The 24,734-nt window shown below is 34.8% G+C and overlaps 6 protein-coding genes across 10 annotated transcripts in view; 2 read left to right on the forward strand and 4 right to left on the reverse strand.

The window, feature by feature from the left end:
* On the reverse strand, window positions 189-4,074 carry LOC104714567 (CSC1-like protein At1g62320). 2 transcript variants are annotated; one of them, XM_010431979.2, is made up of 11 exons: window positions 3,775-4,074; window positions 3,206-3,555; window positions 2,761-3,052; window positions 2,571-2,672; window positions 2,366-2,485; window positions 2,210-2,290; window positions 1,793-2,133; window positions 1,463-1,708; window positions 1,061-1,385; window positions 755-988; window positions 189-669 (listed from the first exon to the last, which is right to left on the reverse strand). In XM_010431979.2, the coding sequence occupies exons 2-11, from the start codon at window positions 3,517-3,519 to the stop codon at window positions 382-384; spliced, it is 2,343 nt and encodes a 780-aa protein (XP_010430281.1). In that variant the 5' UTR covers window positions 3,520-3,555; window positions 3,775-4,074; the 3' UTR covers window positions 189-381. The 2 variants fall into 2 exon arrangements, with proteins under 2 accessions (XP_010430281.1, XP_010430277.1); XM_010431975.2 differs by having other exon boundaries at window positions 3,647-4,074.
* Window positions 5,513-8,792, forward strand: LOC104714568 (uncharacterized protein At1g04910-like). Its single transcript, XM_010431980.1, has 10 exons — window positions 5,513-6,119; window positions 6,485-6,577; window positions 6,680-6,779; window positions 6,878-6,939; window positions 7,016-7,104; window positions 7,211-7,331; window positions 7,413-7,556; window positions 7,641-7,978; window positions 8,059-8,299; window positions 8,381-8,792. The coding sequence occupies exons 1-10, from the start codon at window positions 5,649-5,651 to the stop codon at window positions 8,687-8,689; spliced, it is 1,968 nt and encodes a 655-aa protein (XP_010430282.1). The 5' UTR covers window positions 5,513-5,648; the 3' UTR covers window positions 8,690-8,792.
* On the reverse strand, window positions 11,835-16,672 carry LOC104714569 (subtilisin-like protease SBT2.4). Its single transcript, XM_010431981.2, has 10 exons — window positions 16,440-16,672; window positions 16,213-16,357; window positions 15,338-15,750; window positions 15,083-15,178; window positions 14,347-14,416; window positions 13,971-14,253; window positions 13,373-13,716; window positions 12,885-13,152; window positions 12,530-12,802; window positions 11,835-12,414 (listed from the first exon to the last, which is right to left on the reverse strand). The coding sequence occupies exons 1-10, from the start codon at window positions 16,655-16,657 to the stop codon at window positions 12,011-12,013; spliced, it is 2,514 nt and encodes an 837-aa protein (XP_010430283.2). The 5' UTR covers window positions 16,658-16,672; the 3' UTR covers window positions 11,835-12,010.
* On the reverse strand, window positions 18,061-20,337 carry LOC104714571 (disease resistance protein RML1B-like). The gene is made up of 3 exons (XM_010431982.2): window positions 19,771-20,337; window positions 18,477-19,516; window positions 18,061-18,355 (listed from the first exon to the last, which is right to left on the reverse strand). Exons 1-2 carry the CDS (start codon window positions 20,244-20,246, stop codon window positions 18,709-18,711), a joined length of 1,284 nt encoding a protein of 427 aa, XP_010430284.1. The 5' UTR covers window positions 20,247-20,337; the 3' UTR covers window positions 18,061-18,355; window positions 18,477-18,708.
* Window positions 21,083-22,847, forward strand: LOC104714572 (pentatricopeptide repeat-containing protein At1g62350). Of its 3 annotated transcripts, none has more exons than XM_010431985.1 (3): window positions 21,083-21,439; window positions 21,761-22,189; window positions 22,450-22,847. In XM_010431985.1, the coding sequence occupies exons 1-2, from the start codon at window positions 21,110-21,112 to the stop codon at window positions 22,181-22,183; spliced, it is 753 nt and encodes a 250-aa protein (XP_010430287.1). In that variant the 5' UTR covers window positions 21,083-21,109; the 3' UTR covers window positions 22,184-22,189; window positions 22,450-22,847. The 3 variants fall into 3 exon arrangements, with proteins under 3 accessions (XP_010430287.1, XP_010430285.1, XP_010430286.1); XM_010431983.1 differs by having other exon boundaries at window positions 22,480-22,847; XM_010431984.1 differs by having other exon boundaries at window positions 22,494-22,847.
* The window catches only part of LOC104714574 (homeobox protein SHOOT MERISTEMLESS-like), a 4,835-nt gene continuing 4,431 nt past the window's right edge, over window positions 24,331-24,734 (reverse strand). The window contains exon 5 of one of the 2 annotated variants that reach the window (XM_010431987.2): window positions 24,331-24,714. In XM_010431987.2, coding sequence (XP_010430289.1) covers window positions 24,567-24,714 — 148 coding nt within the window. In that variant the 3' untranslated portion in view covers window positions 24,331-24,566. The remainder of the gene's footprint in view (window positions 24,715-24,734) is intronic. The other variant, XM_010431986.2, reaches the window with a different exon arrangement.

Consider the following 24,734-nt stretch of genomic DNA (forward strand, 5'->3'; position numbering starts at 1 on the left):
ATGGTAGTACACTTTTCTTTCTTCAATTTTTGTTTAAAAAGAATTGAGTACGATATCTTCTTATCCTACGTATGATTACAAAAAGAAAAAAAAAAACACAATTTAATCAAACAAGTACACAATTTTAGTCATCTGAATCTCTGATGCAAAACATCTTCATACCAAACACGACACAAGCTTAGTCACACTTACGCTAAGCCAATGTACATATCAATCATGCAATGAGTTTTACAAAATCGTTTTTATTCGAACTTGTTTTTATACAATCACCAAACTCAAACAAGACAATGAATATATAGCATACAAATATACAAAAACCTTTTCACAACACGTCAAAAAAATAAAAATAAAAAGATCTCTTACGTATTGGTTCTGTTTCTTCTATACCGGTTTTCCCTTATCCGTATCAAATCGATTATAAGGCAGTGATTGAGACAAGCCACCGCTCACATTGCTGCTCGCCACGGTTTTTCTCCGGGGTCTATGACGTTTGGTCGGTACAACTACACAATCTTCGTCATCTGAATCCTCGGTTAATCCCTCATCAAACTGGTCATCTTCGAATTCTTCGTCTTTGAAAACCGGATGAATATATGCATTCTGAAGAAACCCTTTAAGATTCATGTTTGGTTCTCTTGCTCGTTCCAATGTATCTTTAATCATAGCTTCCTGTAAACCGGTACTTACTGAATAAATTAAACAACACATAATGAACCAAAAATAGTATTAATTTAAGATTATCATATATACTAACCTGCAAAGGATTAATGACAAATGCCGATTCGTACCGGCCTTTGCAAAACCGATGAAAAACAAAAGTGAGAATCGCTAGAACGAGGAGGAAAGGCGTGGACTGAACCTTTCCTTTTGTGCTCATTAACCCCAACAAAAGGATTTGAGAGATGATCAATGCAGATATTATACGTCCATGAACGTCAGGCCAGAACGCTGCCGCACTCTCATACTCTTGATTGTACACATTTATGATCTACAAAGAGACCGGTTTATACTACATGAACTTGTTAACTAAAAAGAAGTTAATTTAATTTCTTTTTTATACCTGATGACGGAAGATGAGGTAGGCGAAACCAAAGAAGAAGATGATGAAAGGAAGTAGAACAGGAGTGACCGGAGCATAGACAAGACCAAGGAGAAAGTATAGTTGAATCCGAGGCTCAGTAGCGTAAAAATCGATCTGTCCCGGATCCATAGCTTCTTCTCTATCTTTTTCAGTTTTCACCAAGAAGAAGTTCTTTAAATGGAAAATGACTAATGGTTTCAGCCTAAGAATCTCTCCAGCCACACCCGCCCAACCATCCACCATTATATATGTTATAAAGAAAGTTGCCTTTATAGGTATCGCTACTCCAACTGTCCGGGGGATACTAAAATAAGAAATGTAAAAGTAGTTGAGAGCAGAGTTCCAAAAGAGAGTAAAATTAGTGCTAGTGATGGAGCTTACTCATTTGCGGATTGTTTAAGAAAAGAATCAAGCTGTTCAAATGCAGATCCGGTGATTATGCTACCGAGGAAAACATTCACTAGGTTGAATATATAATATCGAAAAGCCGCTCTTCTCTCTAACGATGATATCGAAACAAACCCTTCGAATTTGGACATGATCATTAAAATCGCTGGCAGGAATATTAAAAAGAGCTTCAAGACAATACCGGGAAGAAAACCTTGGATCAAAGATTTCATAAACTTCCTGCACACGCAATGATCGAATTGAATCAAGAATGTCCTAGGGTTGAACCAGTAAGCAACAAAAAAACTCTAGCAATGTACCTACTTTTCGATGATGGGATTGAGGAACGAAGCTTTTTTCTGAATACCTTCAATACTGGCTAAGGATTGTACAAAGGCGATTGGAATGATGAAGAAGAAAGTAAGGAAGAAGAAGGAAACGTGCGTTAGAAATCTCCTTATCGTGAGAGATACGTAAGGCATTGCAAGGTTTGGCCAGAACACTTCTCTTGCCTCAGGAGCCCATTCGGTTAACCATTCTGTTGGATTCTTTGTCTGTTGTGTCTGCGCGCAGACCGCAGCACCCCAACGCGTTTTAAAAGACACAAAAGCTGCTGGCATTACGTTCTTGTCATCTTTCTTTACTCTCACCCTTTCCTCCATTATCTGTGAAAGCCAAAGATGTGAGATTCAATGGTTTACTAATATTTCATTGGGCACTCCTAGAGGAAACAATTCTTACTTGCTCGTTAAGTTTCTCGATCTCAGCTGTGTAATGATCCATAGCATCTACTTTCTTACCCCATAGTCCGAGAAATCCCAACTGCGAGATGATGAAAACAGAATTAGACAACTAAAATTTGTGTTTTAGCTCTTCATGTTTCTTCAAGTATTTTACCTTTACTCTTGGCCTTTGTTCCTTGTTTCTTGTATACTTCAAATGGTAGTAATCAAACCAATTCTCCATTTTCTGCCTGTCCGCTACCAATTTAGCCAATTCATTTGCATTGTACACCACCTAGATATACATATTCAAAGACTTAACCGAGAAAACAGCTAGAAACAGAACTAAAGATTCATTCCTTTTAGGGATATGATCTAACCTGATGTGTGAGATAATGGTCCGGGTGGTTAACAAGAAAGAAATGCTGAACGTTTTCGCTAATTGTCTCGTCTGACTCCGGTGGTACGTTTCTAACCAGAACCTGTCAAATGAATACAACATCATATCTAATGGTAAGACCAAAGAGCATAGAGATTATATTATAAATGAAAAAAAAAAACATATTTTACGGTGAATTGATCAGCACGCCGCTTCTCGGATTGAAGAAATGATAACCGCATTGCAGCTATTTTCTCATATTCCCTTATTAGAACATAGCAAGTCCAGAATGTGAACGCATAAGCCATCACAAGATGCGCCCAAAACCTGTCTGATCCACGTTCCACATTTGATATCGAAAGCTTATCGATATTACTCGATGTTACATTACGAAGTTTCGCTAGCTGCAATCCATCACTTGTCCAATTCACAGGTACCAAAACTGCCCATGAAAGTAATGCGATGGGAACAAAGATCTTAAGTCTGTAAAAAATAGTAAAACAAAAATAACAAAGAACAAAAGCTATTATTAGTATCCTCTTCTACTAATTTTCAACGCATGTTCTTGGAGAGTTATCTTAAGATCAATGCTAAACAAACTAATAACAAAGAATCTTGAAGATTAATTATGTTTACCCGATCAAGTAAATCCTCAAATAGACAGCAGAATCCAAACCAGCATGATCAATAAGTTCAGGCTCAGGCATCTTGAGAGCGGCGGGCATCCAATTCAAAAACCGTATATACGCTCTAAAGTCGAAATTCACAATTTTGCTGGCGAAAGCACCCGAATTCAAGGGGCTGCTCCGAACACCTTTTAAGTACCATTTAGGGAAATAAACCCTATCGTTGAATGGTTGGATCCTCAAGATTGCAAATAGCAAAAGAAATATCAATGCACTTAGGATGTTGATCGCTGCTGCTAGTCCAATATCTGCTAATGTCGCCATTAATATATCTTCAAACCCTTAAAATTCTCTCTTCACCTGCAAAAAAAAGTCATTGAAGGTTTTAGAGTTTTAGAGTTTTTGATTCGAAGATCAAAAAAGTCAAACACTTTGAATCCAAAAATCTCACCTTTAGAAAACCCATTACCCAGAAAAGTTTTAGTCTTTGGTGGTTGACCAAAATAAAAATTTAACCTTTTTTTTTTTCTTTTGCGATCAGATTGAAGGAAACAGAAAATATATATGAGACGAACGAACCCAGAAATCAAAGTGAGGAGATGCGATGAATATTGTATAGAAGCATTGGACAAGTCTTTTAGCTTTCTCTTCTCCTTCCTTCCTCTGAAAAATAGAAACAGAGAGATAAGGAAAGAAAAGAAAAAACAGAGTATAGAAACAGAGAGAGGTTTAATTAACAGCAAACAGATTGGGAAGACAAGAGAAGAAACGTCATGCCGTTTTTGTTGATACAAAACGCTGAAAATACACGACGAAGAAGAAGAAGATGAAGAAAAAGTTTGAACCTTTTAAAATTTAAACCTTTTTCATTCGTTCTAATGTTGGTAAGCCGTCTAACTCATAGACTATTTCTTGAGAGTTGAAAAAACATTAGGCCTCATTTGGTTTTTTATTTATTCCTAGAATAACTTTTTCAGTTTTTTTTTTTTAATTATTACACATCTGCATTCTTTGTATTAGCTTATAATCTAATGCTTATTTTACAGACAAAGCTGGATCAAATAAAATGACTTTGTTGCCAAAATAAGATAATGACTTCATAGTTGACTCACATAAATTGTCACAAAATAGCTTATATTATAAAATAGTACATAGTATTATGTTGTACATGAGAATGAACCTGGATCTGAATGTATGTATATATGAGTCTTCATGTTTGAAAAAAAAAAAAAAAAGTATATATGAGTCTTCATTTTTGCTAATCTCCTAAATTAGTCATCAGATAGTAAATTATGATTCTATTCTTCGTAATCAGCAGCAACCTTGATGCAAATTGTCACGTGAGAAGGTAACGGTAACTTCCACTACGACGTCGTTATTCTCGGTAAAACGTTAGTATTATTTTTTGTTTGTCAACAATTACTTTTCCACTCATTTATTCAAGTATTGCGTGCCATCACGTTGAAGTCCAGTAATAAAATCATATTTTGAAATTTTTAGTATAAATCTATATTAAAATTGTATTTTACTACTTTTTTTATTTAGTCTAAATCAATGTGAATCTATCTAGCTAGCTACATTATTCTTCTTTATTTTTATTTATGAAGTATGACCACCTTTTTCAATCAGTGTATAGTACTATAGTTTATCACATAAAATTGTCTAAAGACGTGCATTAAGACTAACTACTTGGGATTGTATCAAATTGTAATGGTCCCTTTTTAACACTCTCATTACATTAGTATTGATTGGTACCATGTCCGAAAGGTAAACCTTTATATCAAAATGATATGAATAATGGTATTTTCTTTTTAAAAAGAAAAATGGTATGAATATAATTTTAGTTTATAACTTTAATAATTTTGAAAAAGTAAACTAAAAACTCTTCGCATGTGCTATGTTTTCTTTAAAAAAAACAGATAATGGCCTGACAAAATGAAATTAATAAGTTCCCTAACTTTTTATCCTTTTTTCTAATAAACCTGCATAATTTAATAATATATCACCAAAAACAGATGTATAGGCCCCCAATGAAAACATATCACTCTGATATGCAAAAAGCGTATTAAAAGGCCCACATAGACACTTGTATATAGGCCCAATATTACTGACACATGCTTGTAAGTTGTAACTATTTTTGTTTTTGACAGCTGATTACTTCCTTGTTTAAGTTAAACTTATTCACAAGTTACAGTAAACAACACTAGTCTGGTAATCAAATTTATTATGTAAAAAGGTAAAAGATTAAAAAACTAATTAAAAAAGGACAAGTGACCTTAAACTAATACCAGCGTCAATCTCAAGGATTAAAAAACAAAACTAATTTTTCAGACAAAGAGAAAAAAAAAAACATAAACACTCTTCTCTCTTTCTTCACTCAAGCTTCGTTAAACTCAACAAATCATTCTCTCACAAGAGGAGAAGAGAGAGAGAGACTGAGCTCTGTATTAGTTATGGCTACGGAGAGACCTGACGAAGAGAAACCAGAGACTCGAGTCCAAGATCTGATCCATGGAAGTGGAGGAGGAGCTTCTCCGGTTCAATCACCGACACGTCTCGGTCCAACCCGGTTCTCTGAAGTAGCTGGAGACCAGATTCGTGATACCGGGTCGAATTTTATTGGGTCGATTTTGTCTTGGATCAACGGAGATCCAAACCGGAGTTTGAAAAATCCGGTTAAGAGAGCAAAGCGGAAACGAATCAGAACGGCCAAAACCGCCGCGTGTGTGATCGGGCTTGTGGCTTTCTTCATTTTTGTTAATTGGTTCATGCTCTCTCAGCTCCATGAAGGTCGAGCTTGGCTTCGAAGAGGGTTCTCCAAAAAACCGAATCTTAACCTGAAACCGAACCGGAAACTAATTCCGGATACGAACCCGAACCCGAGTGTGAAACGGGCGTCCGTTAAAGTGTCGGCGTCTGTACAGGTAGGTAAATTAGTTTTTAAAACAATGTGATTGGTTAAATTTATTTTGAACTTTTAACTTTTTAACTGTCTGTTTCTTGTCAAATCCATTTCAGTTTCCCAAGTACAGTAAAAAGGGACTTTAACTTTAACCAAACGGTTACAAACCATTTGTTAGGGAAAAGAGAATTATAATTTGACTGAGATTGCTAGATGAATGGTAATGCAACTTAAATTTTTGTTAGGAAACTAAATTAGAATTATTACATGTTTATGATTTTGTTAGAATGAAATTATTGAGGTAAATGGTACGTTATGTAATGTTTTTATATTGCATGATTTTTGCATTTTGGGTTTTGATGTGGTGTGACTTGTATGATTTGGTAGCATGGAGAGAAGAAAAAGATGGGGAAACCAAAGAAGAAATATAATGGAACCTATGGTAGATTGTTGGCTTATGCTGCTCATGCGTTAGCTGAGGTATACTTATTATCATTGATTTGATTTATTTTGATTTCCTTCTGATTACGACATTCCGAATTTTAAACCAAGAATTCGCCTGCAACATTGTTTTTGTTATAGGGGCAAAACAAGATTGAGCCAAAAGAGCTGTGGCGAGAACCAAAGGACCAAGCTTTGGCATGGAAGCCTTGTGCTGATCAACGTTCTTGGAAGCCTAGCGGTCTCTTACTTTTTTACTCCCCGTGAGTTTACTTCTCGTGCTGATTTGGTGTTTATAAATTTTCCTGATTTTGGTGTTTTTTTATGTGTGGAGTTTAGAGGGGAAAAATGGATATATAATGGTAACTGCAAATGGTGGGATCAACCAACAAAGAGTTGCTGTAAGTTTTGATTGCGTTACGTATTACTTTGTCCCACTCTTTATATTGACTTAACGTTGGACATTATTAAAACCAGGTTTGTAACATTGTTGTTGTTGCTCGGATGCTAAATGCGACACTCGTTGTTCCCAAATTCATGTTCAGTGATGTCTGGACCGATGCAAGGTAACTATTGTAAGGTTCCTCTGTTCTCTATCTCCTTCTCTTATTATTGATCCTTTTTTTTACGTCGAACGTCACATTTTGACGTTCTTGATTTGGTTTATTATAGTCAGTTTGGAGATATCTATCAGGTGGAACATTTTATCAAGTACCTCTCTCCTGATATCCGAATTGTAAAGAAACTACCAAAAGAGCTTCAGTCTCTAGACCTTGAGGCCATTGGCAGCCTCGTGAGTTCCTTTATACCTCTTTAAATTTCTAAAACTCTTTCATCTTTTACATTTTTACTTATGTACTTCTTTTATTTTAAGGTTACGGATATGGATGTCGTGAAAGAAGCCAAGCCCGGGTTTTATATGAAACACATTCTCCCTCTTCTAATCAAGAACAGAGTTGTTCATTTCTTCGGATTCGGAAACCGTTTGGCCTTTGATCCAATACCGTTTCAGTTACAGGTAAAAGACTTTTCTTTTAGCATTGTTGATAACTTCATATCGATATGTGACTCGTAATGATCCAACTTTGTTTTTGGGGAGTAGAGGCTGCGGTGTAGATGTAACTTTCATGCGTTAAACTTCGTTCCAAAGATACAAGAAACGGCTGCGATTCTCGTTAGGAGACTACGAGACAGCGGATCACACCTCGCACCAGTTGATCCATATCTCGTCGGTCCAAAATTTGCGTCCTTCATATTGGACAAGAAGGCTGGTCCTCTTCATAAGGCTTCTAAGTATCTAGCACTCCATCTAAGATTTGAGATCGATATGGTGGCTCATTCTCTCTGTTACTTCGGAGGAGGTGATGCTGAGAAGATGGAACTTGATGCTTACAGAGAAAAGCATTTCCCAACACTAGCAAATCTAACAAAGACTAAAACGTTTGTTCCTTTCCTCTCTTCGCATTAACAAATCGGTTTTGGTTTCACAGTGAATGCTCAGTTGTTTTCTCATTTTGTAGAATGCCATCTCCGGAAGATCTGAGAACGGAAGGGCTTTGTCCGTTATCACCTGAAGAAGCTGTGCTTATGCTTGCGGGTCTCGGTTTCAATAGGAAGACCCGTGTTTTTGTGGCTGGTGCTAATATATACGGAGGGAATAAACGGTTAGCTGCTTTAACGAGTCTCTACCCGAATCTTGTCACCAAAGAGAATGTACTCTCTGAAACTGAGCTACAACCTTTCAAAAATTTCTCATCTCAGGTAGAAATGAAACTAACTATTTTTAGGTTTATCGGTTAACTGAGCAGCGAGATTAATAGTGTTTTTGTTTCGGTTGTGTAGCTAGCGGTTCTTGATTTTATTGCATGTGCTGCATCGGACGCATTTGCGATGACGGATTCAGGGAGTCAGTTGTCGTCTCTTGTATCGGGTTACAGGATATATTACGGAGCAGGGAAAATGCCGACGATCAGACCGAACAAACGGAGGTTTTCAGACATATTGTTGAAGAACAATACTATAGAGTGGAAAGTGTTCGAGCAGAGAGTGAGAAAAAACGTTAGGCAGACCAAACATGTATTGGTTAGACCGACGGGACGCAGCGTTTACCGTTACCCTAGATGTAAAGAATGTATGTGTAATGAAGATTGATTCTTTGTTTTAACATTTTGGTTCTCTGAAACAGTTAAAACCGTGTCATATTTTGTAGCGGCTACACATTCTAGTGGTTATATTATTGTTACATGTTACTACAGTTGGGTTTAAAAGCAAATCGTAATCGCACCTTTGAGTCTTGTAAAATATTAAAACCTTCAAGCTTCTTCGATTTCGGTCACTGAGCTAAACCAAAAAATAAAAATAAATAAATAAATAACCGGCTTCCGATTGAACACCTAAACCAGCTGAGCTGGTCCAGCTCCAATCTCCTTGGTTATTTAACTCGGTGTAGTTAACTAGTTATCATTTGATGAGCGACTTATCATTTGAATATTACTATTTATAATTTACAAAAAGAAGTAGTTGATGAAATCTCAAGATATTTTGAAAGAACCGAAGCCATAATTATATGTTATTCACGATTTTTTTTTTTAAATGAGTGTATACCAACTAAGTCAAAAAAAATTATGATATTTTGATATTTTTACGAAATAGTTCATTGTGAATATACCAACTTAGCCATAAAAATTATGAATATACCAACTTAGTCAAAATCAAGATATTTTGATATTTTCAACTGTGGATGAGATGATTAGATGTTCGACTTTTAAAAGTGTGTATTTTCTAGTTTACAAGAGAATCAACCTAATAGTTTGTGCATAATATAACCAAAATAGTCTACATCATCACAAACAGCTCGCAAGGCACAATGCACAATGAACTATTTCGTAGTCAAAATTCTAGATAGTTTATCGATAAAATATTTTTTAAAAAAACATTTAAGAGAATCAGTTTGAAAATATTATGGAAGGTTCAGCGTTAGCAGCCTTAGCAGCATCCCTTTTTCTAAAATCAGCATGTCTAGTTTTCTTATTAATGCTGTTAAGTAGAAGGTTTAAAACGGAGACATATCTACAAACAACATATATATATATATATGTATTTTTTTTTTTATCTATATGGTTTATCCATATGCAGTAATGAAAATATATTTATTTTCGTGTAATTAAACACATCATCCAAATGAACTAGTTGATTGTATTTGTAGAACTCATTTTAAAAAATTAACGAGTAAAATAGAAATAAGGTTAAATAGTAATTGTTAAATGATTTATTGATTAAAAAATCACTAAACACTAATTAAGAATTCGCAGAGGATTTGGCATAAACTAGACATCCAAAAAAATAAAAGCTGGCATAAAGTGAATTAAACTCTTGAATAACGAGAGACGGCACAAGCAAACATCATCGTTTGATATAAAACAAGATATTTAAATATAGTTATTTTCACTTTTAGCAAATATACTTTCATTATGACTTTGATTGTTTGGTAGTTCGATTCTCATTTTCCGCAGTTACTTGCAAATCATGATGATATAGATAAAATGTGTAGATATTAAATGAATATTTTGAAAATTTTTTCGATAAAAAATATATATTAACATTTTTGAAATACATTTTACATTATATTCTTTAACTTATATTTATTTACAAAGTTAATCCCTACAAAATTGCAAAAAAAAATAATAACTAAAATATGAAAATTTAAAATTGAGTAATCAATTAATATGTCTATAAAATCTTTACACCAATTTGATTCCTAAAGTATCTCTTCTAAATTTATTTCTATTTGTTGACAAAAAAAAAAAAAATTATTTCTATTTTTCTAAATCAATTTTTGTTTATACTTATACAATCTTTACATTTAACATCATATTCCTAAATTGATATCTTGAATCGAGTATTATCCTTATAATATCTCCACTTCTTCCTAAATTGATATTTTGAATCGAGTATTATCCTTATAATATCTCCACTTCTGTTATCAACTAAAATCTTACAATCATTGATTATAAATAGTTTAAAATACTATATAATATGGTTATATGGCGGGATGAATTATAAGACTTGACGAATTTGAACTAACATTAGTATAAATTTAAAATATTAATAATTTGATGTTAAAATATGGGTTAAATCATAATTTAACTATTTGGTCAACAATAGAAATATTAGAATATTAGACATATCAAATCAAGATAATTTAACTAAATTCGGTAAAACAATTAAATCGTTAGCAAAATTGTGTCTTAATAATTCAAATACTACTTAATCGTTAGAATTATTATGTATGTTATTATTTATACTAATAATGAATAATTCAAATACTAATTAACTTTTTTTTTGAACAACATACTACTTAACTAAATATACAATAAAATAGTAGTTAAAATTATATTATATAAAAATATTTATTCGTGGAATACCGCAGGTTAAAATCTAGTATATATTATAATAAGTATAATATATATTCATCTTGTGCAATGCAATGTACTATACAACAAATTATACCAAAATTGAGAATTTGACAATAATAGTATGTACTATATACAACAAAGAATATCCTATAAAAATTTCAAATTTGACAATACATACAAATTTAATGTTTCTTATAATTTAAGAACCATAACTTTATAAAATTGTGAGTCCCAGCTATAATTCTATATCTACATTAGATGAATCATGTAACCATATTATTTTGATATAAAACTATAGCTAGAAGATTAGGTGGATAACTACCATTCTACTGAGCAACTAATGAATTAGAGACTGGTTTACACTTCAAAGACTTGTGGGTAACAATGATTCTAAATCTTGATGTTATATATGAACTAAAGTACGCCAAACATATATTGCATTAACAAAGCACAAAATGCCTCAGCCTCCTCCTCATCGTCCTCGTCCCCCTCCTCCTCCTTTCCAGGACCCACCGCCACTAAGACCACCGTTTCCTGAGCCGCACCCTCCTCCTCCACCACCTCCTCCTGGACCTCACCCACAACCTCCACCTCCTGGTGCTACCTGGTTTCCAAGACCCTTTGGGCACCAACCTCCTAGACCACCATACTAGTCTTCATGACAGTTTCGTCTACGTAAGTATATAATTTTAATTATATGTGATCGAAACATCTTAAAACTTTAAAGATTTCATATGTGTAATATTAGTGTGACCCTTTCCTTTCATTTGTAATAAGGGTCACATGTGTGAATATAATGTGACCTTTTCATGTGTAATTAAGCTTAGCTCATATAGTCATATGTGTATTTGTAGTGTGACCATTTCATATGTGTAATTAGATTGTATCTCAACCATCACACGGTTGTAGCTTGTAACGAAGTATGCTTGCGTTTTATTTATTTATGTATTCTAATGCAAATCTAAGAATAGAACTAGTTTATTGTTTACCCTTTATATGCGGTTAAATCAGTGAGCCGTTGAACGAATAAACAAGAAAACGAGAAAATTATATGTTTTCAAATTGTCTTAACTGACAACGGTATCCTAATAATATGGTTTAAACTTCCGGTAAGGACAACTTCACCAAATGTAAATTGGTTCAAGACTTGTGTGACATTGAACTCGATGTCCAGACCTTGAATTCTCTGTGGTGGTACGGTAAACCAAGATGGGATTAACCGTACAGCTGTACCATTGGGAGGTAAAATCGAACCAAGATATGTCTCAGTCTTGTTTGAGACGTTTTGGAAACTTCTTTTCACCACAAGAGACTCTATAAGTGCAGATATAGTTACTGATGGATGGTTAAGGTTCGCCGGGTGGCTAAGCGGGGTGGTGCACCATACTCCGGTTGCGGCTCTAATAGTGACCGGGTTAATGTTTGGCAATGAGCACAAGAAACTTATGTAGTCTTCAAAACCTGGTCCAATACCCAAAACAGGGATAATTAATATACTTAAAAAATTAAAATACTCTAATTGTTTTGTTTTATTTACGTTAAAATCACCAATTCAAGTTAAAAGTTAAAAATTTACCTGCGGGCAAAACCAGTCCAGGATCTATGGCTCTAGCAGGATTAACATGGCCCGCGCCATGATCGAAATGATTAGATGGAAACAATCCACTTATTTCATAAGACTCAGCCGATATAACTTCACCGGAACTGTCATATTCCGTGGCCGTGGTGGAGATGGCCGATGCAATCATGGCCGGGGTCCAAGAAGGATTAAGTTGCTTTATCATAGCTCCAATCCCCGCTATATGAGGAGCTGCCATGCTCGTTCCCGACAATATTGCAAAGCTTCGTCCTACATACAAATGATAAATTTTAAACTCAAGGGAGTAAATTATATTTGATACAAAATATTACGGACGTATCGACGTGAAAACCTGTGAGAATAGGATCAAAGGCACTAGGGAGGCTCCAAGCACCCCAAATTTGGTGACCAGGTGCTAGAATATCTGGCTTTAGCACATCTAAAAGATTTCGATTTGCATCGATAAAAGCTGGTCCTCTCGAAGAGAATCGGCTCACGGCTGGTGCTTTCCCGGCGAATACCGAGTTTCGGCCGTCGCCAATTCTGGCACGTGCCCCAAATTGCGTCACGATTCCTCTCTTGTCTCTGAATGTCTTCTCTTCGTAGTACCTCAAAATAATCTAAAATAAAAAGTTTCAATATATGTTGATAAGTGATAACATTTCTTTGAAATAATGGTCATGAGTTCGTATATGATTATTATGTAAAGTTCATCCCACATGCAAATTATATAGATTAATAGTTAGTTTCTTAAGATATGGCTTTTATCTAAATACATTATATAAATATACATCATCATTTTTTTTTTGTAATTTATGATGGATTTATTGACGAAATTACCTGAGCATCTGATACTTTAGGGATTAGAATACCGGGAACCGAAAATATCACCGGTTCTGCAACATAATCCCCGTATCTAGGATGTGCAATGAGTATAAAACCCATGAAACCAAGAGTCCTGGCGGTTTGGGTGATGGCTCGAACAGTCGACATCTGATTGTAGAAACCATCAGAAAATGTACATATCACAATACTTCCAAGAACCACGGCTGGGTCAAAATTATCCGGCCGTTGGCATTCTTCAATGTCTCTGGTTAGGGTTTGTAGAACCGAGCCGTTTGTTCTAACAGCGTCTCTGGCTAAGACTAGCTTATGTTGAAGAAATGGAGCTCCGAGGGTTGGACCTTTTTATTCAACATGAAAGAAAAATTTCTTATGAATATGAACGTTTACGTGCTAAATTATTTATAATTAGCTACTGCCTACTGTCATGTTACAGTTAGGTACGTATAAAATAATAATAACCAAATAAAGCATTTATAAAAAAAAACATTTTATAAAAAATTTACACCAAAACTTGCAATTTTTGTAATTATAAGATAAAAGATCATAATTAAAACTACATATTGTTAGAATAATTCTAGTTTTACGGTTTTACCTGAAAGACCAACGCCCTGAACGGTTTGGCCACCGTCGAGGATGAGGGACGCAGGATAAGACCGGTCAGTATTTCCAGCAGCGACGCCAACGACCCAAGGACTATAAGACAACACAGAAGATGGCGACGGTCCATGATTCCCTGCGGCTTGCACCACAAATACGCCGGCTTTTCTAGCCAATAGCATTGCTAGGTCGAATATCCCGAGTACCGTCGGCTTATCTACCGGCGGTTGGTCTGGTCCAATCGACAGCGTCAACACATCTACGCCATCCATTATTGCCTGTGACAAAATTAAAATATGAGAATAAATGAATAAAATTGGTTAGAGATTCACACTAGGAGAAAACACAGTCTTGTTTAGAGCATTGGTTACTTGGTCGATAGCTGCAACTACGTCAACAAGAGCTCCGATTGATGGATAAATCGCCTTGTAAACGGCTATGCTGCCACATTAACCAATAAAATAACTCGTAATTTTTTTTTCCCAAAACTTACCACTAGGGATGTCAATTGGGCTGTCGATGTCCAAATGGGCATGACCAATTGGACACATACATTTTATGGTCATGTATGGTCAAGACCCAAATAGACCTATGTCCAAATATGTCCAAACCAAATAAGACCATGACCAATTGGTCTGTCCATTATGTGCAGATTGAACCAAAATTTACTAAAGGTTCATCATAAACTCATAAATTCAACACATATCAATCCATTGACATAAGTTCATCTAACTATTAAGTTCATACAAAATTCATAAATTCATCATAAAACTCATAATTGAAGCAAAATTTATTAAAAGTTAATCATAAAAATCATAATTGAAGAAAATTTTTTTTCCCCAAATTTAGAATCCCTAATATTTAAGTTTTATTGGACAACCCATGTCCAGATTAGTTTGGACCATTTATTAATGGGGTAAATTGGTTTTGGATCCATTTGACCGCTTCAAATTTGGTCATGACCATAGCCGGTCCAATTTAATTTGGACATGGGTAGCCCATGGTCTGTAAGACCAATTGACATCCCTACTTACCACTGGATGATCATCGTTAGTCTTAAAACTTCTAATTATAAATGAGCAAATTAATATGAATGATGTGACGAACCGTGCACGTGGGGCCATACCGCTGGCACGGCCATAGAAGAATCCGTCGACGATCACCGGAACTCCAGCGTTCCCGGCTGCGATGGATGCCACGTGGCTGGACCAAACCGACCAAATAGTGAACACGTACATTTAACAAATTAATAAATTAAATTTATTATGGTACGTTAGTGATATAGTCTACTTTGATGCATTGTGTGTTTGGAAAGTGAATCATCAAATTTAGAAATGGTATATCAGAAAATGACAGTTGTACCTTCCGTGGCCGGATGCATCGAATGGAGAGAGTATATCTAAGGAGGAGTTGAGAGCGCCTGAAGCTCGAGCTCCGGCGGAAAAGAACCTTGCAGAGATGATTTTTCCGTTACAAGATCCGACAGGGAATAGAGGACCGGTCTCACAGTCACCGGAGAAGTTCAAACGTGAGAGGTTCGATGAGTAAGGGTTTGTGAGATCGAGTCCGGCAAAGCTCGGATGAGTAGGGTTAATTCCGGTATCTACGAAACCGATCACGATGTCTTCTCCAGCACGTCTGTCGCCGTCGTTTGAGATCTTCGGCCAGACTTGTTGAGGAAGTTCCAAGAAATCGGGAGTGTATGTTGTCATTATTTTCACTCCTTTGTCTTCTTCAACTACCTTCACTCCTTTGGCTTTAGTGAGTTTCTTGGCCTGCAAGTATCAAAATGAGAATTGTTTCCGGTTTACCAAACCAAAATTTGAGCAAAGATCGAACCAAACCTAGTTGAAATGGGAAAATTATTCATTATCGTTCGTTCGGTTTGGTTTGATTTCACTAAATCAATTTTTGGTTTAATATTCGTTTTGGCGTTCTTTTGGTTTTAAAATAACAAAATAATCGGTTAATATGCAAATTACCGAACCCAAATAAAAACCAGAATAAATTCGGTTTGGTAAATCCTAAACTCAACTAAATCCTAAACCGAACTTAATCATCTTTGGTTCTTAATTTGGCATTTACAACCTCTAAACCGAGTAAATCAAAATCAAACCAAGGGTTTCTGACCTTTTTAAAAGTCCACCTAGTCCAACTACATAATTCAATTTGAATCTCCGGAAGTAATAAAGAGGTCATTCAATTTCATAAATGTTGACTAATGAAATTATCTTAACCTGATAAGGAGTGGTGCTGACTGCGAAAGCATTAATGACATGTTTGAAGCTATAAAGCTTCGTATAACTTCCATTTTCGAGTGTCCTTCCAAGTATCTCTTCGTGAATCGCTTCCATCTTCTTTGCTTCATATGCCATGGCTTTGCTAAATTTCCAACATAAAAAAATTTATATCCGATCCTCAGGATAACAATGACATACATAATGAAAAATGTAATGATGTGAACCTGTTGATGTTGGTAGAAGCACGAAAGGCCAATGGTTCCCCTTCAACCAAAACGGAGTAAATCCTTTGCATAGAATCATCGCTCTCGTCTTTTTCTTCTGCTTTGGATAATATTGCACAAACAACTAATACAAATATACATATAATTAGCCATATGAAACAACAGGCTCTTAGTTTTCTTGGATTGGTTTCCATTAAATCTTTCTTAGGATTCTCCATTTGTTACATTAAGATATTTATATATCGTCTAGGGTAATGAGAATCATGTTCTTGGACAACAATGCACATTACCATCGTGACCTATTTATATGCGTTACAATTTGTCTCATGATTAGTTTCCTATTTGTGTTAAGGTGTGATTCTTGCTTATATGGAAGCTTCTTTTTCTAGTTTTGACCAAGGCAAAGGAATATTTTGTTTTTAGATATTAATAAATTCTTCATATACTAAAAGAAGAACATTGGTGCTGACGTGTCAAACTTAACTTTATCTTGGTTTTATTTGTTTAATTAAATTATTTTTTTTACCATAGTTTTAAATTGTCAAATACTCAAATTTAAATTAGTTTATTTACTCGGTTAGTATTATTCGAGATGTCAAACACGAAAATAAATTACATCGATTATTATTAATTCCAAAAAAAACCAAATGTATACAATTAGTTTATGTTACAAGCCTTCATCATCATCATCATCATCATCATCATCATCTTGGTTTTGGTCTCCAAACATCACCTAATGCTGCCCTTATTGCTCGAGAGAACCCGTTTTCGACGACGTTGCTATTGCTATCATCATCGTCTTTTGAAGCATCACTAGAAGTTACAGATTCAGATTCATCGTCGTCTGACGCTTCACCGCAAGATTCCCCACTGGTTTCCTCCGTTAAGATCTGGACGCCACATTCCATAACGTCGAAGTTTTGCAGTTTGCTGGTGAATTCGTACACTATCTCTCTGTCCATTTCAAAATCATCTCTGTGAAGCGAGTCAGAGTGAAATACAAATAGATGTGTCTTTTTGCACTTGGAGATATCATAAAACTTGACTTCCCGAACACGGAACAAGTAGTCGTTGCTAATCCGACGACAGTTCACCTGGGGATCAAAAGTTTTTTCGGATATCTTAGGGGAAATAAGGAGGCAAACCTTATAACTGGAGAAAGCGGAAACGTAAAAGCTCAATGTATTTCCAGTGGCTCGGTGTTTGAACTCGTTAGGTATTTTTCTCCCGGGTAAGAACGATGACCCATATCGAATAATACGTTGTTGGATGATTGATCTTCGCGCTTGTCGGTCCAAGTTGAAGCAGTTGGCGAAGTTGAGGCGCGCATCTGGAATATCAAAAGGGCTAAATACGGTCTCAAGTGACTCACAGTCGGTAGCATCAAGGAACTCAAGAGAAGGAGGGAGTTCTGGTAGTGATGTGAGTTCTCTGCAGCCACAAAGCTTAAGTGTTTGTAACCGATGAAGACTTACGATGCAACAATCTGACATACTTTCAATACTAGCATAGCTTAGGTCTAGAAATAATATATTTTTGGGGAGTTGCGTTAGTGTCTTGAGCTTTGCATTGTTGCATAAACTGAGACTAAAGAGGCTATCAAGATAAAACTGAGGGGTGGTTGATGATGCCACATTTGTAACTGATATACCGAATGTTGTGATATTTGTATCTGATATGCTCAAACGTGGAAGAGATGCTAAGTTCCAGTTAGTTGAAATGAGCTCAAGCTTTGTGCAGGACTTCATCCCTAATTTCGTTAGTTTATGAAGATTTGAAACTGAGGATGGAAGCTCTACCAAATCCTCACAATAATCCAGTTCCAAAGTCTCGAGGTTTGTAGCCTTTGAAAGATCCGGGAGTTCCTTCAAATAATAAGAACCTCTCAAATCAACCCTCTTGAGGTTTGGGAGTGGCTGAAAGTAAAAACCATAAAAAAAAAAAAAAGAGAAGAACATCATTACATTGATGAAGAGAAACTATATAATTAATTAATATTTATATATATCATAGAAGTAAACTAATATTTAAACCAACCTGGATCTCTTCTCATAGCTTCTCGAGCTTACTGTCCTTCATATCAATTTTGACAAGATATTTAGGATGAAATTCATGAGGAAGACTCTTGCTTGGATATTCCTCCCAATGTAATAACCTTAAACAACGCGAAAACTCCATCTTATCTGGTATAAAGATTATCTTCTTCTCATTATATCTACTTTGGTAAACTCGGAGGAAACGAAGTTGTGACATTATTTTGAAAGCTCTCTCATTTATAACTGACTCTTAGCACTTCTTCAATATCTCGATCAAGAATAGTTTCTAGCCTGCACATTACATCTTTCCATTCGTCGTCCTCCTTCCTACATAAAGATGAACCCACCACACGTAGAGCCAACGGAAGATTGCCACACAACTTTGTTATCTTTTTAGCAAACACTTTAACACCATCACGTGGATAGCTTTGTCTAAAAGCATATCTATATAAGATTTCAACAGCATCTTCATCAGATGGAAAAACTACAAGGTATGGTTCATGGATACCATGTTGTTGTAAAAGCTCTCGATTTTCTGTGGTCACTAAAATCCTACTCCTAGGACCAAACCAATCAATATTTCCAGCCAAAGCCTCTAATTGCTTTAAATTGTTCACATCATCTAGAATGATAAGCACTCTCTGATCACTTAACATATTCTTAATCGAACATAAATTAGAAACTTGTATATCATCTAGGTTCAAAATATTTGAAAGAAATTGTTTTTGTAAACGTAACTTTAAACCGTACTCATCAAGACCAATGGGGTAGCTTTCCCTAAGGTTGTCCACAAAACAAGTAAGCTGAAACCTATTAGAGAGTCGACTATGTAAAACTCTTGCAATGGTACTCTTACCAATGCCCGCAGGACCAAAGATTCCAACTATTTTAACTCTATCACTATCTAAATCTAGCAAATACTCTATTTCTCTCAAGTGAGTTTCAAGTCCCACCATGCCATCAAGATCTTTAGATGGTGTAGCATTTACTTTATCTAAAACATCTTTGACAATCTTCTCGATCATTTTTGATTCATTATTCCTAGAAAAAAAGAGAGAGAAAAGAAAATCATTGTTTCTAGAAAATATAGTCAACACCAATAACATTCCTCTGAAATTCTATATCATATATATTTCCAATTTTCATTGAACATAAACGTTCTCTTAATAATTTTAAATTTCAATCACCAATAATCCTCCTTCGCAATTATTAACTATAAAAATATATTTTTTTCCTAGTGACTACACTAAATAAGCAAATAAATACAAACTCAGAGTAATTAGTTGAACACAAACCAATTTTTGAAGTTTTCTCCAGCAATGTTTCCCACATAATTCAAAGCTTCGCTCCATTTTTTCTTTTCCTTGCAATTCATCTTAAGTGCACAAGTTTTATTGAAAGCATTCCCAAAATCGCCTTTTTGATTACGTACATCAGACGGCTCAACTTGGTAGAAGATGGTCATCACCATCTGTCCCCCAGCTTTTTGGCATTCTAGTATCTCCACCAACTCATCCAAACACCATCTTGACGAAGCATATTTCTTGGAGAGAATCACAATCGAGATCCTCGATTCTTTTATAGCTTTTTTGAGTGCAGGGGAGATCATTGCGCTTCTCTTAATATCTTCATCGTTGAACATAGTGATCCCTTTGCGTTTAAACTGTTCACGCAGGTGACTGAGAAATGTTTTACGGACATCAGGCCCGTGGAAGCTCGAGAAGACTTTGAATTTGTAGTTGCGAGACGTGAAGCAAGATGGAGACGCCATATATGAGAAGCGAACTGAGAGAGAATATAAATGTTTGATGAGGAGTTGAAACGACTAAAAGCTGATATTTCCAAGTTAATGTGTCTTTTGAAAGCTATAATAAGAAGCAAAATAAAAATAGAAGAAATATCTTTCCTGTAGGCGTGTTATTACTTACGATGACAGACGAAACTTCGGAAAAAAAAAAAACTTCAAATTAAATGAGAAAAAAACAAAAATTCAAGACTTTTTGGTTTCAGTAAATAACAAAAGTCTACAACCCATATGTATGGTTCTTATAAGAGGTGGTCCTTATAAGTTTGAAAAAAAAAAAATTATTTAGAAAGATTATTGCATGCAAGACAAAATATGGTATTGCTTTCTTTTAAAGATATTCACTTTACTCTATTTTTTTTTTTTCATAAATCATTGCAAATTTTTTTTTGGGACAGATCATTGCAAATTTTCTATATGAAGGAAAATAGTGAAAGTAACGTAAACTATTATTTGACAGGAAAAAGAGAAACTTCATATGAAATGAGATTGAAGGTTCCTTTGTTCTTAGCCTCAAGACTTTAAGCAATCTACATCAAATTACAACCATGCATACATATGAGCAAGTTGACTGTTGACAGTTGTTTAGTGGTGTCACTGGTGTGGTCCTTTAAGTTTTGGAAAACGAGTAGAAATGTTGATGCATGCAAGACTAAAACTATTGGGTCTAAACGGGCCGTCTAAATGTGTATTAAAAAACATTAACTTCTCATCTCATTTAGTATTGGGCCTAAACGGGCCGTGCTAATATTGAAGAAAATATAATTCTGAAACCCAAATCTGCTCAAATATATCGACCAAAACTTCAAAAATCCTTCTAAACTTTTTAAATGTTCAGAGCTAAAAACCCTAAATCCTCAATTCATCAAAGCTTCGTTTTTTATCTTCTTCGCCGTATTGGTTCGAGAGAAACTAGTCTTGATTTGGCTCGTACCTACCAATCAGGACCTGCTTCGAGCCCTAGCTTATCGATATGGAGACGGAAGAAGGAAATGACCAAAGAAGGCTTAATCGCTGCCAAAGAGCTCAAGCGTCTGCAAACCAAATTGGTCCGACTCGATCGATTCATCTCTTCTCATGTCGCTCGTCTCCTTAGATCCGATCTCGTTTCTGTTCTTGCTGAGTTTCAGAGACAAAACCAAGTTTTCCTCTGTATGAAGGTAATAAAATCATTGAACTCATAGTTCGGTTTGTCAATTTCGGTTTGGCAATAATTTACCGATTTAGACCGAAATTAAGGTTCATTTTTTAATCGAAAACTAAAATTGGTTTTGTTCGTTATTGAAATTTTGGTGATTTCAGTTTGGTTTTCGTTAAATTTAGAAAATTTCAGTAATTTCGGTTTAGTGGTACGAACCGGTTATCGAATTAGCCAAACTTTGGTTCAGTTTATATCGTCAGTTCTGTGATGTGTTGATGGTGTCAATGTCTAGCCACATTGCTCAGATGTTTGATTTGGGTTTATAAATGTTGTCTTTCAGCTCTATGAAGTTGTGAGAAGAGAGATATGGTATAGACCCGATATGTTTTTTTACAGAGACATGCTCATGATGCTTGCAAGAAACAAGAAAGTGGATGAAACCAAGAAAGTATGGGAAGATTTAAAGAAAGAAGGGGTTTTGTTCGACCAGCATACATTTGGAGACCTTGTTCGAGCGTTTTTGGACAACGAGCTTCCGTTGGAAGCGATGAGATTGTATGGAGAGATGAGAGATTCTCCTGATCGGCCTCTGTCTTTGCCTTTTCGTGTTATGTTGAAAGGACTCGTTCCTTATCCTGAGTTGAGAGAGAAGGTGAAAGATGATTTCTTGGAGCTTTTCCCTGGAATGGTTGTGTATGATCCTCCTGAGGATATATGCGAAGATAGTGATGATGAAGCAAGGACAGAAAGTGATCTTGAATAGAGAGAGGTACTGATTTCTTGAATCATTGCTTGGTTTAGTTTGTGGTCAAAATCATTACTTGGAAGCATACTCTTGTGGCTGAACCGATTTATCTTAGATCCATAGTTTTCTTAGTTCCTCTCTGATGCATTGCTCTGTCTCGAGAAGTCCGATCTTGAAATCAAATTCCAATTATGCTAGATTCATCATTCATCCTTCACAGCCAGAAAGAATTGTTTAGGCCGATGTTAATAACTTGTCTTGCGTCTCTACTTGTCTACATATAGAATTATAGATATTGATAATTCTATATGTAGTGTTCTTGTTTCAGGTTAGATCAAGTGGCAAAGAAAAGTTTGTGTCTATGCAAAGACTGAAACAAGTCTTGTCTTTAAATGGGAAAAATTATGGCTATTGAAAACCGAAGATGATGTGGGGACAATTGAAGAAGCTCATAAGCGTAGACATCTGTAAAAGACCTCTCTCTCGGTAATGCTGAATGCTGTTGTTGTATTGAGTCGGTTCAAGATATAATTCATGTGTTTGTCAAGATGCTGCCGAAAGCGTTTTAAAGGATATATAACTTTTAGAACATTATAAGTTTGGGCCGACAATTTCTTGTTGGGACATTCATGGTTTGGGCCAGAACAGGTCTTTGGGAATTGGGAGTACTAGCTTTCTCTCATTTTTTTAGTCTTTTCCATTCGAAAATACTAACAGATGATACAATTAGCATACTTCATAGCTTAAGAAGATAAATAATATCTTGTTTTGTCAGAAAAAAAAAAGATAAATGAGATTTGTAAATGTAAATGAAACTACTAGTTTGGGATTTGGGCACTTGAAAATGTAAAATGAAATCAATTTTGATATCAAAGTAAATAAATAAAGCAAAGTCGTTTAATTAAGATACTGAAAATTAGTTATGATATTCATACGATTAGACTTTGATATCGATTTTGATATCTCGGTCGATCACGTTGATCCACTAACCAAGTAATTAAAGGTGAATTTGATTTAAAGACAACATAACTTATGTGTTAAAATTAGATAATGAGTATATGCTATTAATATTTATAAATATATTTACATATAATGTATATCAATTATACCATACCTAAAGTAATATAAGTAGAAGTTGAAAAAAGTCTTTTTACATTTGGTCTGCACACTTACGTTTGGAAAAAAATGTACAAAAAGTGAAAATACATTATTATTCATAGTGTATTTGGAGATCTATTGATCATAACCGGACATAACGACTAATTAATTTCGTTAACTGAATTAACAATTTTTTGTATATTTTTTCATAATATTATGATGATTAATGTGGACGGTCATGTTGTGATGGTGAGCTTTTAGATTTTCTAAATCTGCCGCAGTTTGTGTAGAAGTTATTTGATAAGTTACAGTTTTGTCAATGGTTGAGACTACTGGTCTTTTCAGTATTCAATGTTGACTTCTAGACCTGCATAACATGTGAGTTTTAAAATTATTTTATAAAATAAAATTTTAAATGAATATTCTAATAGAAAAAAATAAAGAATATATTAAGCAAACAACAAAAATAAAAGAATATATTAATATATTATTTAATTTACTTTTGGGAAGTAAATATATAAAATATTTTTAGTTAGAAAAAAAAAATCATATTCATTTTTACCTTAATACACTAATTTACATTTTTATACTTTAAATTTATTATAACAATTATTACAATAATATAATAATATAAGACTATATTATCAGTCATCAAAACTTTTGCTTAACCTCATTACTATTCTAAAAGGAAAAATCAAAAAAAAATTAAATTAATTAATGAATAAATATCAAATTGAAAGAGATTTTATAAATGTTATTTATCAAAATAAATATGTTATTTATGGTTTAGGTTAATTTTTCGAGGAGTTATGGGTTCCTCATGACGATTTAAGTTTTGCCTAAAATGTAAGAAGATAATCAAAATCAAATGTTTTCCACTTCATATATATAAGGGTCCCTATACATAAATCAATTGTAGCCAAATCAATTTTATTGAACCTTTTTATCACCTCTAGGTCGTCTACTTGTGTTTTAAAAACTTGATTACCGACTGACATATTGCGATGCAAGACCCCATTAGTGACCGAAGTGACTCAAAACGGCGGTCAAGCCCAGAAAAATTAATATATCAAAAAGCTTTACAATCATTATAATAGCAATAGTAATCTCACATATTAATAGAACAATACAAAAGGATACACACCACAAATCATTCATAATCAGGGGAAACATTAAACGCTTGTTCTTCAATCGGAACATGTTACGTATGTTCCTAAGTATACCGACAACCATAGGTTATACATATTATAAGCTGTTTTGATGAAAATAAATATAATTAAATAACGTTTTAAAGGATCGATGATCAAAGCATGGTGGATGAGATGTGATCCATGGGGAAAGGATTGCCCAAGACATTATCCATGAAGTAATGGTGAGGATGTGTTGCGTCCATTACTACAAACTGCATATCCTCCGATGGTTTCCAATGCCGTTTCCTCTGGTTTATGAACCAATTGTTTATCTGTTTCTG

This window comes from Camelina sativa, chromosome 9, assembly GCF_000633955.1.
Source record: "Camelina sativa cultivar DH55 chromosome 9, Cs, whole genome shotgun sequence".
NCBI classification, from domain to species: Eukaryota; Viridiplantae; Streptophyta; class Magnoliopsida; order Brassicales; family Brassicaceae; genus Camelina; species Camelina sativa.

Coding starts and splice junctions, on each gene's coding strand:
- LOC104714567 (XM_010431979.2), bottom strand. CDS start 3,519: ATGGCGACATTAGCAGATATTGGACTAGCAGCAGCGATCAACATCCTA. Junction 2,134..2,209: donor TCGAGAAACTTAACGAGCAA/GTAAGAATTGTT, acceptor TGGCTTTCACAG/ATAATGGAGGAAAGGGTGAG. Junction 670..754: donor TTGTCATTAATCCTTTGCAG/GTTAGTATATAT, acceptor ACCGGTTTACAG/GAAGCTATGATTAAAGATAC.
- LOC104714568 (XM_010431980.1), top strand. CDS start 5,649: ATGGCTACGGAGAGACCTGACGAAGAGAAACCAGAGACTCGAGTCCAA. Junction 6,780..6,877: donor ACGTTCTTGGAAGCCTAGCG/GTCTCTTACTTT, acceptor TGTGGAGTTTAG/AGGGGAAAAATGGATATATA. Junction 6,940..7,015: donor TCAACCAACAAAGAGTTGCT/GTAAGTTTTGAT, acceptor TATTAAAACCAG/GTTTGTAACATTGTTGTTGT.
- LOC104714569 (XM_010431981.2), bottom strand. CDS start 16,657: ATGGAGAATCCTAAGAAAGATTTAATGGAAACCAATCCAAGAAAACTA. Junction 14,254..14,346: donor TAGTTGCAGCTATCGACCAA/GTAACCAATGCT, acceptor ATTTTGTCACAG/GCAATAATGGATGGCGTAGA. Junction 13,153..13,372: donor CTAAAGTATCAGATGCTCAG/GTAATTTCGTCA, acceptor TTTTTATTTTAG/ATTATTTTGAGGTACTACGA.
- LOC104714571 (XM_010431982.2), bottom strand. CDS start 20,246: ATGGCGTCTCCATCTTGCTTCACGTCTCGCAACTACAAATTCAAAGTC. Junction 19,517..19,770: donor GGAGAAAACTTCAAAAATTG/GTTTGTGTTCAA, acceptor CTTTTTTTCTAG/GAATAATGAATCAAAAATGA.
- LOC104714572 (XM_010431985.1), top strand. CDS start 21,110: ATGTTCAGAGCTAAAAACCCTAAATCCTCAATTCATCAAAGCTTCGTT. Junction 21,440..21,760: donor AAGTTTTCCTCTGTATGAAG/GTAATAAAATCA, acceptor GTTGTCTTTCAG/CTCTATGAAGTTGTGAGAAG.